This window comes from Gadus morhua, chromosome 6 (genome assembly GCF_902167405.1).
Source record: "Gadus morhua chromosome 6, gadMor3.0, whole genome shotgun sequence".
Classification (NCBI taxonomy): Eukaryota; Metazoa; Chordata; class Actinopteri; order Gadiformes; family Gadidae; genus Gadus; species Gadus morhua.
Genome location: NC_044053.1, coordinates 7,621,032 through 7,632,827, shown reverse-complemented (window position 1 = coordinate 7,632,827; position 11,796 = coordinate 7,621,032). Strand labels below are relative to the sequence as shown.

Below are 11,796 nucleotides of genomic sequence, written 5' to 3'. Positions count from 1 at the left end.
TGTTGCAACGCCGTCGTCACTGAATTTTATAGGCCCAATTGTCCGAATCCAAGAACAATCATGCGGCTTTTCAAGAATCATGTCATTCAGACAATAAGAAATGAGTACGTCAAAAGTAAAATATATAGAATAATATATCTAATTTGCCCTTGTTATTTAGGGTAGGGACAAATCAAGGGATTTATGTAGATGGAACGGTGGAAAAAAAAAAACTCTAACGGAGAAAATAATTGTTATCGAATGCCCATCAGAGTTGCTTCTTCAAAAACAATATAGGGGCCTACATTAACCTTACTACACATGTAGCTGTGTTGCTGACAAACCGCATTACGTCCCAACGGAGAGTCAGTATACAGTCAAAGTATTAGTAATAATTAAAAAAGTAACCCCACGTGCCTTCAGGGATAGTCAGGCGCGTGATTGCATGACCCATAAAGATACAACATAGATACAACACAGATTGTTGGAAATGAACACATGCCCCAATTGTCAATTTGACTGCACTGCTTTTATTTCCTGGTGCATTCCAGGCACTAGGCTACGTGCACACAGTCAGCTTCCAGACTAATAGGTGTATTTGAGGATTGAGGACTGTGGACTTCCTTGTAGGAGGGAGCTGGTTTGAGAGGGGGTGGGACGTTCCCGGTCGGCCAGTTCCGCAGGTGTGCATGCCTGCTAGATAGAGAACAGACACAACAGGTGCTCCAGCCCGAAGTGAAAAGTGACTGAACTCTGATTTGCTTTTTCGTTTGTCACAGGTAAGTGATACTACTTTAACATTTAACACTACTTTAACATTTGGTGTAGTGTTTTCTTAAATTATGATTCGCAAAACACAAGCGTGTTTAGATAACTATACACTTTACATTCACATTGTAGTTGACAGTACTTATTCGGTTAGACTTAGTTATATATCGGGACACACCTACATGAAATTAGGTGTAAAATTATGATAAAGATAAAAGTAAGTCGTACTACAGAATTCTGTACGACGTTACTATATAATACTATACTTTTACATACTACAGGATGCTGTACATTACTATATGACACTATACTTATACATTCTACAGGATGCTGTACAATACTTTATAATGCTTCACTAATACTCTACAATGGGATGATGTACGATATAATTCCATACTAATACTCGACTCTACTACAGGTTGCCGTGCAATACTTTATTCAAAACAATATTGATGCACTATTAAACTACAGTATCCTGTACGATAGTATATCAAATGTTTACTACTCCTCTGTACTACATGATGTTTCACACAGAGCTGTTGCGGCTGTGGTATGGGGTGGCCCTCCGATACTCTACTACACTCTATTGTACTCTACTATAACTCTGCACTCTTCTCTAGTGCAGGATGTTGTACACGGAGCTGCTGCGGCTGTGGGACGAGGCGGTGAGGGCCATGGACGCCCGTGACTGGCGCCGGGCCCTGGAGCTGGCGGGTACGGTCGCGGAGCCCAACTCTCGCACCCTGTTCATAGAGGCCTCCGCCCACCTCGCCCTGCAGGAGCTGGAGCCTGCGCTACAGGTAGACTGCTTCCTTGTGTGCGGGTAAACCTGACGGGGAAGTATAAAGGAAGGCACCGGTGTGAAGATCCATGACGATTTGTATCCGGGTGTAACATGCGGCATGCAGAACTGTAAATCAGGCTTTACCGATGCAATGTCACTTACTGGAGGAAGGGAAAAAATAAGAATGACGTATTAAAACACATGTCTTGATGTTGAGTCTGGGATCCCAACGAGAGATTTAGTTGCCAGATCTCGCTAGAAATAAAGTCTTGTTTTCGTTGTGTCTGCGATGTCGTCCAGGCGCTGAACCAAGTCATCCTCAAGGATGGACGTCTGGCGGTGGCGTTCTTCCAGCGCTCTGCAGTGCTATTGCAGCTGGACAGGTAAGGGACAACCAGAAGAACTAGTTGCAAAACCATATCACAACCGGCAGTTCTTGCTGCCAAGATTACCCTTTTTGAGAGAGTGTCTGATACACCTGACTTTATTTAGAAATCTGTTTAATCTAGCAATCTAGCTATTATTGTTTAAACTTATTCATCATTAACCAAAAAACGATCCTCCCTCTATTACATACATACAAGCTGAGTCCTGCATTTAGTAATAAATCTGCATTCTTTAAGGAGTGTAATGCTAATCTCTGGGTCCAATCAGCATGCTTGTATGACTTCTCATTTGATCCGCAGGCTGGATGATGCTCTCTCTGACTGCATCTGGGCTAAGAAACACATGAGAGATAATACAGTGATAGACTACAGGCAGCTGGGCCTACCCCATAAACTGTTCAGTTGGCAGGTTTGTCTCTGTCTGTCTGTCTGTCTGTCTGTCTGTCTGTCTGTCTGTCTGTCTGTCTGTCTGTCTGTCTGTCTGTCTGTCTGTCTGTCTGTCTGTCTGTCTGTCTGTCTGTCTGTCTGTCTGTCTGTTTGTCTGTCTGTCTCCCTTCATGTTTTCTTCGTTGATTACTTTTTCTCTTCCCGACTTATGTATCGCTCCTCATTCTTTCCCAAGTACACATTGTGTGTATGACCTCAGAAAACAGTCATACACATACAGCACATGTATACACACACTATATACACGTTACAACCACTCAAAGGCAAACTTCCCTGGTTTCCCATCAAACTATAAATATCCGAGTGTGTTTAGTCAGCGCTTCCAACCCCTCAGGCGGTCTTAAGGGATACGGAGAGGGGAGTTTCGGTTTCACAGGCCGGTCCAGCTCACGGGAACAAAGAGATTGTTGAAAGAGAATTAAGGAATGAGTTGCAAGATCTTACCACTCTGTCAGAACTCACAGGACAGGTTAGACCACTCCTCATCTCTACTATGAGGGAACTCCTTTATCTCTCCTAGCAAGGCAGCACCTCTCCTTCTTCATTCCGGGAGACAGACTTTATCTGCCTTTAACAATATATTTTTTTGTACTTTTTATTTCAGTTTAATGAAAGTCAATGCTAGAATTGATGAATAATATTTTTAACGGTATTTAATGATCAAATAGGAAGGTCACCCAATTTGGTCATTCTACCTGAAATACATGTGATCTCCATATAGAGACAGAGTACATTTCATAATGCCCTTTACAATGATTAAAAATAAATGAACAAAATTGATGATAGAATAAGGTAAAGAACTATAAAAATAAAAACTCAAAAAAAATTAACATAAAAAATAAGAACATAAAATTATTATTACAGATAAAACCGTTTATTGTAGCTTGTAAAAAAGGAGCAGTAAAATGGGGACACAGATGGAGTTGAATGTGATGAATGTGACGGTGGTGATGATCTTGTGGTCGTTGTGGGGTCTCAGGTGGTGTACAACTCAGCAGCTGTGTACTCCCGGATGGGCCAGTGGGAACAAGCCAGGGAGCTCTTGCTGTCCGCTTCCCAGGAGAAAGGAGCCATGCGGAGCAGCAGTATCGCGCCGGGCCTGGAGAGCATCTCTGTGAGTCTGGAACCTCAAAGATCCACTAATTTTTTTATTTATTTTTGTGTGTGTGTGTGTGTGTGTGTGTGTGTGTGTGTGTGTGTGTGTGTGTGTGTGTGTGTGTGTGTGTGTGTGTGTGTGTGTGTGTGTGTGTGTGTGTGTGTGTGTGTGTGTGTGTGTGTGTGTGTGTGTGTGTGTGTGTTTAGTTTTTTTTGCAATATCTGTATATATTCACATGCATGAAAATGTAATCATCTGTACGTGTGTGTCAGAGGGGGGAGGTTCTGAACCCAATCCTGGTGCCAGATGGGGTTGTCTTCAGGCCCAGGAAACAGGAAGTAGAACAGCTCCAACAGAAGGACTTTCTTGGAAAGGCCAAGGTACCAGAGAGCCCTTATCTCCAGAGACACGATCAATAGTTACTCATCATGACAAACGGCTATAGTATGCAATAAGAATCAGAAGACATGGTTCGCAGGAACTCTTTTAATTGTGGTCGTTAAGTGCATAATAGTCATTACCGACAATTATGAGATACCGGTACTCATACAGTACATCCCTTTCTCATTCACTCTCATTATCTGTGCGTCTACACTGTTACTATAGACTCTACACAGCATGCTGTTGACTGAGAGAATACAACTAACTAACTCAAAATCAATTGTTAGAAATGTGTTAGATATCGTTCACATACTATGTTAACAGAACAGATTTTTCCTACTACATGGCACATATACATGATATAATCAAATAGTACCTACATACTACTTTACATACTACTTTTTACTTACGAACACAAAGTACTTGACATCATACTTGACATGGAACGTGATATAGTACTTTACCTATTGTAACTTAGCCTAAGTCTTTGTGTGTGTGTGTGTGTTTAGGTAATCACCTCTATGATTCCCAACGATGACTTCGGAGGTTTTGAACCACTGAGGATGCAGGTGAGAATACCCCCCAGACCAGCGCCATTCTTAGCCTGTCCCAGGGTTGAGACTCTCTGACCTCTAACCTCTGACCTCTGACCTGTCTACAGAAACCAGGATACTACGAACCCAAAAAAGAGGGAGCAGAGTGAGTAGCGCTGTGTGTCTGTGTGCATGTGTGTGTGCGTGCGTGCTGCTTGGCGGCAGTGATGCGTGGTGTTGTGTAACGCATCCACGACCCGCCTCTCCCTCACTTCCTGTTTGAAGAGGAAGTAAAGGTGACCCACCGTTTCCCGTGACCTAGAGAGATGGAGTGAATAAATGGAGGATGGCTACTGTGTGTGTTTGTGTGTCTATATATATTCACATGCATTCAATCGTAGCTCAGATTCTGTATGTGTATTTATGTGTGTTTGTGTGTGTGTGTGTGTGTTTGTGTCTGTTTTACATTCATGCTAGCGAAACTCGCTACATGCGCATTCGTGCTCCTTATATGGCCCGGGGGCGGGGTCAGCTGACGATTCCAGGCGGAGCTACCGTCTTCCTCTACGACGAGGTCGATAAAGACGGCATGGCAACTGTAATATATGATGGACAGGTGAGCAAGGCTAACTTTTTAAGGTTCTCAATTCAGGGAGAAGGTGTCATTCATTTTTTAGCTTCTCTCTTTCTCCACTGATTGGAAAGTGATGGTGAGCTATTGCTTCAGCCGATAGCATACCTATCTGCAAGTCAACCTCTGCTGACCTTTCTTGACCCTGTCCGCTTCAGAGAGGACTTCTACCCATGACCCTGCTTGACCCCATCGACCTGAAGAAAGCCAAAGGCAAGAGGGGAGATGTAAGAACCCCAAATAAAGTATCTGTGTGATTCTACCGAATTAATGCGTCATGCAGTCACTTTGAGGAGTGCAGTCTTAAGATACTTCTCAAGATCATGTTATGTTCTTTCACTTCATGTTTAAGATAGTCAAGTAGATTCATTGTGAGAGGAGCGCTAGAAATAGTGTCGAAATATAAGTTTTACCTGTCATCATCATAAACTGACACGGGTTGCAATGGTTTCATCACTCAAAGACAGAGCTCGTCATTTCAATGTATCTTCATCTCCATTCTCTCTCTGTTTCTCTTTCTCTCATTCTCTCTCCGTCTATCTGTCGCTCTGTCTCTCTTTCTCTCCCTCTCTCTCTGTCCTTCCAGAAAATTCCCAGCGGGATTCCCCTGCCCCCGGGCGTCCAACCACCCACTCGCCCACGGTCCCAGCCCAGCACAGCTGCTCCCGCCCCAGGTATGTTTCAGTCTGCTACCCCCCCCCCCCTGCCAGCTCTGGTTCTCTGTGCCAGAGGGACTCCTGGTGCCTGCACACCCAGGGAACAAGCCTTGTCTTTGAGGGAGATTATTAAACGTATGTCAGAATGACTTATAGGAGAAATTAATTGCATGTCACATTTCTTTTCTTTCGTTTTTTTTAGAAAAAAACTTTTTTTAATATCTTTTAGTCATCCTATTCGTTATCTTTTTGCTATTCGGTGAAAGCAAAGCAAACATTTGCAAACATAGCGGCCTCCCCAGTACCAGAGATCATTGCATTTTATTTTAAACCTTTATTTACACTTCATTTACAAAGACGGCTAGTTGGTACTTCTACCAGTATGGTAGAAGTGTGAGCTTTCACTCAATACAAAATAAGAAATAAGACTTAAAGAGTTCCTCTGGTCTCTCTGTGGCCCTAGAGACTCCACCCCCATCGTACTCCAACGCGACGCTGAGGAATCAGGCCAGCGAAGACCCTCCCGTCTTCCTGCCGAACTCCGACAGCATCGACCAGGTACTCTCTCTACCCGGACCCCAACACAGGGGATGGGCCGCGGTACGTATCCTATAGTCCGATTCCTGTGGCTACTCTGCACTCTCTCCAGTTAATTTTTTTTTATCAATTTGCAATAGTTACACAGTTTTCGTTATTAAGACATGTATAAATGACTACTTGTAAAACGTAAATGTACACAGGGTAATAAAACAAGATAAAAATATACGCAATATTATTATAATAGATCCATATTCAACATTACATAATTCAATTCATGTAAAACTCAATATGCTATATATTACTTGATACCAAACCACTTGATCCTGATTGGTCGATATCGTACCTAGGATGGCCATTATCTTTCAATTACGGGATAACACTGCCTTTTTACAGTCTCGGATCAATGGCCTACAAATCACACATTAACAGCAACACTTAAATTGAACTAATGATTAGATTTTCCTTAACAACGCAAAACATCACTGCGCACAGCGGAAGAATATTTAAATTTCAGCTGATAAGGTCGATAACACTATAATGTAGAAGATGAAAGTCACCCATAAGAAATCTTTTTTTGTTGCTTATTTCACTTTGTAATAAGCTGAATGAACCTTGGGTGTTCTGTAATTGGCAAATTAATGTACTTTGGCGGTTATAAGCAACCAAGCAGCATTATTTTCAAGTAATGGGACACCCCAGAGTGGTTTCTTTGTTATTACCCATTAAAACTGTAATATAAAATGTTCGGAAACCAAAAGGGAAAGGCTACAATATAAATGTGGAGATTCACTTTAACCATCGGAAACTTTTAACAGTGCTTCTAGTTTTGAGGTGCTTTGGTTCCGTTGTTGCTTTGGTTCAGTTGCATCCTTTTCCGGGAAACGGAATAGACGTTGTACTTCTTCTACTGTCTACGGACATTTGGTTGGATCTCCGAAAGCATGACACGGTGGAACATGAACAACATGGAGCAACATGTCAGACAGAAACATTCTTGTGGAGAGATGTGGAGTTTGATATGCACCTGACCCCCCCCCCCCCCCCCCCCCCGCCAGGAGGATGTGCCTGACGGGGAGGAGCAGGTGGTGGTGAAGGTCCACTTCACGTACACCCTGGCTCTCAGCATCAACCCCTATGCCTCCTACAAGGAGCTCCAGGACAGGATTGCCCGCAAGTTGGGCCAGCCGCCGACCAACCTCCGCCTCAGGTGATCAGTGATCCCTCCTCCTCCTCCTCCTCCTCCTCCTCCTCCTCCTCCTCCTCCTCCTCCAGCCATCTTCTGTCACCTTTAATTTCGACAGGAGCCCTGCAGTGTTTAAAAATAGACTCCTATTCTCTCTCGGTCCACTCTCTCCCTATCCCCTTCAATATCTCTCTCCCTACCTGTCCGTCCCCCACCTCTCTGCCTGTGTCTTTACCTGTCACTCTCGATCCATCCTCTATTTCTCTCTCTCAATATCTGCTCTTATTCTCTCTCTCTTCCAGCCTCCTCTCTCTTTCTGTATGTCTGTCTCTGTGTGTATTTGCGTCTCTCTGTCTCTCTCTCAGCATTATTTTTACTGTAATCGATTTAGTCACCTCAGCATTTTTATGGGCCTCAAGCCAAAACACCAAAACGAATGAGCTGTCACTTTCATTTGTAAGAATTGTAAATAAACACCAGATGTTGCTTCCCAAAATGATGATGAGAGGTAGGTCATCAAATTAGTGCAGCTCTGCGTTGCTATTTCTTGACATGACGAATCATACAGACGAGGCGCTTCAAAATGTCCCTTTCGAAAACCGCCATCTGGAAGTTTTGGTAATTAATCAAACTAATAGATGAAGTATTTTATTATTCACCTTTACTTATCGAATGTGCATTTATCAGCCGCATTTATCCAAAGCGTCTCATAGTGAATTCAGCTACATGTCATCAAAGAGCAGGTAGTGTTCAGGGGTCATCTGTAGGCATCCTCGAGAGATTAGGGTTGGACTGCGGATATTGGGGATTGAACCAATGACCTTAAGGCTGACCACTCTCTCTCTCCCCCCTCACTGCGCGCCAGGCACCGAGCGTCTGGCTCCCAACTGCTCACGCCCCTTGAGCCAGGCAGCGGGTCGGGTGAGGAGTCGTACCCACTGCTGCCTGTGGTAGAGGAGGGGAGAGCTACTCTGTGGTGCCAGGTACACACACACACACACACACACACACACACACACACACACACACACACACACACACACACACACACACGTGTGTGTGTGAACACTCAGGAGATAATGTGAAGACTATACCATAATGTACTGTAGCTGGAGGACCCTCTGGCGGGCCGCGCCATCCTCTACCACATGGTGGCGCTGTACGACTACACAGGCAAGGGTCCTGAGGACCTGGAGTTCAGCGAGGGAGAGACCATAGACATCCTTGGAGAAGGTGAGGGGACAGCCACACTGCTAATAAACACCTGTTGCCTTTTAGCATCCCTCATTCTCTCTCTCCCATCCCCCCCTCCCTCTCTCTCTCTCTCACCCTCTCTTCCTCTCTGTCAAATGATGTTGTCAATCTCTCTCTCTCTCTCTCTCTCTCTCTTTGTGTGTGTGTATATATATATATATATATATATATATATATATATATTCTAAATCGTTTTGATGTACTGATTATCAGGTTATTAAGAGGCTAAATGTCAATCATTTGCTCAATTAAGTGAAAGTTCCCAAAAGAAGGAGAAATTGATTCACTCTTCCATCAAATTCTGCAAATCAGTTTTTTTGTGATTATAGGGACAAGATCATCAAAATGATTGATTTCTTAACTGTGTAGACTCTACCATTATTTGCCAGTGAAACAGTCTCAGTCACTCTCTCTCTGTTCCTCTGTCGCTCTGGCTCTCTCTCTCGCTCTCTCTCTCGCTCCCTCTAGTTAATGAGGAGTGGTTGGAGGGACACTGTGCTGGAAACATCGGCATCTTCCCGCGCTGTTTCGTCTACAGTGAAAGCGCCGTGACAGAGAAGTCCATCCTCTGAAAAACAGGCTAAGACCACACTGCAACCACGCCATATCCAGCCTACAACCAGCACATAACCAGCCTACAACCACATCCCAACCACAGAAAAAACAGCCTACAACCACAACATAACCAACCTACAACCACATCATAACCAGCCTACAACCACATCCCAACCACAGAAAAAACAGCCTACAACCACAACATAACCAACCTACAACCACATCATAACCAGCCTACAACCACATCATAACCACAGAAAAAACAGCCTACAACCACAACATAACCAACCTACAACCACATCATAACCAGCCTACAACCACATCCCAACCACAGAAAAAACAGCCTACAACCACAACATAACCAACCTACAACCACATCATAACCAGCCTACAACTACATCGCAACCACAGCAAAACCAGGCTGCAACCAGACTATAACAACCCACAATTACAAACAGAAGAAATATTTATTGCAGGGGGTTAAGCTGTGGTTTTGTCTATACAAGTGTAGTTATTTTTCTATAGTGAGCATATTACTATTTACTTATGACTTATTACTTATTATACAGAAAATGTTCGGACTGAATTCCTTATATATGTTTGTTTTTTAATACATTCAAACTGTTGTTATGCACCACTCTCTGATACTAATCAAGTAATTAATTTAGGGACCTTCTCTTCTAGATTAATGTGGTTTGGTCCTTTGATCGTGTCTGATCTTATCTTAAAATACATAAAAAAATCGTAAAAGATTACTGTTTGACGAATAAATTATCTTTTGGGAAAATGCTGGTGACACGATGGCTGCCATTCTTTATTAATCCAAAAGCACCAGACACGCTCACAAAACTTTACTCTTATCGAGGAATCTCCCAGCTCTCAGGATACGGTCCATAGTGGGGATATTGGGTCACATCTAGGGTTATGTGTTAGAACGGTGGCAGCTGTGTGTCCTGTCTCACCATCTGACCTCCACAGTCAGTAGAACCGCGCAACACAAGGGAGCTGTAGGTCAGGACCTCCACTCCCCCCTTGGATAACTCAACAAACACACACAGTGTATGTCCAAATGGGATCATCCTTTCTCTTTTAGTCTCCTCCGCTTTTAACCCTTTTGTAATCAAACCTGCGACTGCCGGTGATAAATTGTAGATCACGGCAATCCACCAACAAACCCTTTCTCCGAGAAAAGTTACAGCTCGTTATCTGCCTTTAAAACACAAGTGACTCACTTCCAGTCTGGCTAGCTCTGTGTTTGTGTTCCTAAAGGCGATGGCGGCTGCAGCAGTACACCACATCGTCTTCATTATTGTCATCATCAGGCATTGCGGGGTGGGGGGGGGGGGACAGTGCGCCGGGGGGGGGGGGGGGGGGGGGGAGGGGGGGCACAGACCGGGTGCTAATTGCCACAAGGTAAATGTCAGGTGCTTTTAGCTGGCGTCACAAACGACGGAGGTGTGAAAAAAAGCCGCCACCGAGAGGTGGAGGGCACGGAGACGCTGAGAGCTTCATTGAAACGCGTTACGAAACACGGGCCCCTAATTACCCGCTTTATTCCCATGAGCGGGAGAAGCAGCGCCCACCTCGTCCACTCAACACAGGCTAGCAGCTGAGGTTAATGTTACTCTGGGTATTACTGTTACTGGGTTGTTATGTCTGTCTGCTCTCCTGTCTGTCTTCCCCTTCTATGTCGGCTCTCCCGTCTTCCCGCCGTCCCGTCTGTCTGCTCTGCCAATTTGTGCTCTCCCGTCTGTCTGCTCTCCTGTCTGTCTACCCTCCTGTCTTTCTGCTCTCCTATCTGTCTACCCTCCCGTCTCTGGTGCAGCGCAGCACCTGTTAATGAGTGGCCAGTGTTCCCTCCCCACTGCTTGGGGAACCCAAGTGACCCATGCTGGAACAAAAGGCCCACACCCCATTAAATTAAACAAATTGCTGCCCTGGCTCCCTTTGGGCTAAACCAAACACAGCGGCTGGCTCTAGGTTACTGCTACTCGGAGAGTCACTCGGATTGATTCCTAAACCTGGCGAGGGTTCGAGAAGACAAATGCTCTCTTATAGGTTTAAAAGAGTTACACTCATAATAGATATGAGTTAAGTTAAGTCCAGTGATAGTGTAGTCAAGTTTACCTTAGTCTTTAGTTCTTTGTTTACTAAAGTGTAAGTGCTTATCCAGCTTTGCCAATGCCTTTTTGATTAGCTTTTATACTGGGGACAATTCATTGTAGTTCTATTTATTTCATGAGTTAAATATACAGGCATTATTCTGGCATGAGCCGGCTGTACATCAGCTGTACTTCTGACAGACAATGAGCTTCCTTTGATACATGATGCGTCTTTTTTGGGGTGTAAATCTCCTAATCATCATAATCATATACAATCATATGACTCATTTCAGTGACACTTTCTTATTAAGCTTGAGATGAAATGTGTCCAACTAAGCGCTCCTTAATGGCAAGAACAGTTAAACTCTATTAAAATATATAACAGGCTCTAGCTCATCCTTTGTGTATTTCTGCCTCCATCGCACTACAGAATCCAGGGTTCATAGCACATGGCCATACTGGACAGTTGAGTGGCTCAAGAAATGAACAAGCTTGAGAAGA

The 11,796-nt window shown here is 44.0% G+C and overlaps 1 protein-coding gene across 2 annotated transcripts; it reads left to right on the top strand.

Annotated features, from left to right (window-relative positions):
• Window positions 1-572: 572 nt before the first annotated feature.
• noxa1 (NADPH oxidase activator 1) lies at window positions 573-9,982 on the top strand. 2 transcript variants are annotated; one of them, XM_030358127.1, is made up of 16 exons: window positions 573-758; window positions 1,368-1,547; window positions 1,832-1,914; window positions 2,218-2,326; window positions 3,344-3,478; window positions 3,733-3,840; window positions 4,351-4,410; window positions 4,503-4,540; window positions 4,852-4,990; window positions 5,164-5,232; window positions 5,592-5,679; window positions 6,125-6,219; window positions 7,257-7,408; window positions 8,250-8,367; window positions 8,494-8,617; window positions 9,107-9,982. In XM_030358127.1, the coding sequence occupies exons 2-16, from the start codon at window positions 1,374-1,376 to the stop codon at window positions 9,208-9,210; spliced, it is 1,596 nt and encodes a 531-aa protein (XP_030213987.1). In that variant the 5' UTR covers window positions 573-758; window positions 1,368-1,373; the 3' UTR covers window positions 9,211-9,982. The 2 variants fall into 2 exon arrangements, with proteins under 2 accessions (XP_030213987.1, XP_030213988.1); XM_030358128.1 differs by having other exon boundaries at window positions 615-758; window positions 1,373-1,547.
• The last annotated feature ends 1,814 nt before the right edge of the window (window positions 9,983-11,796 follow it).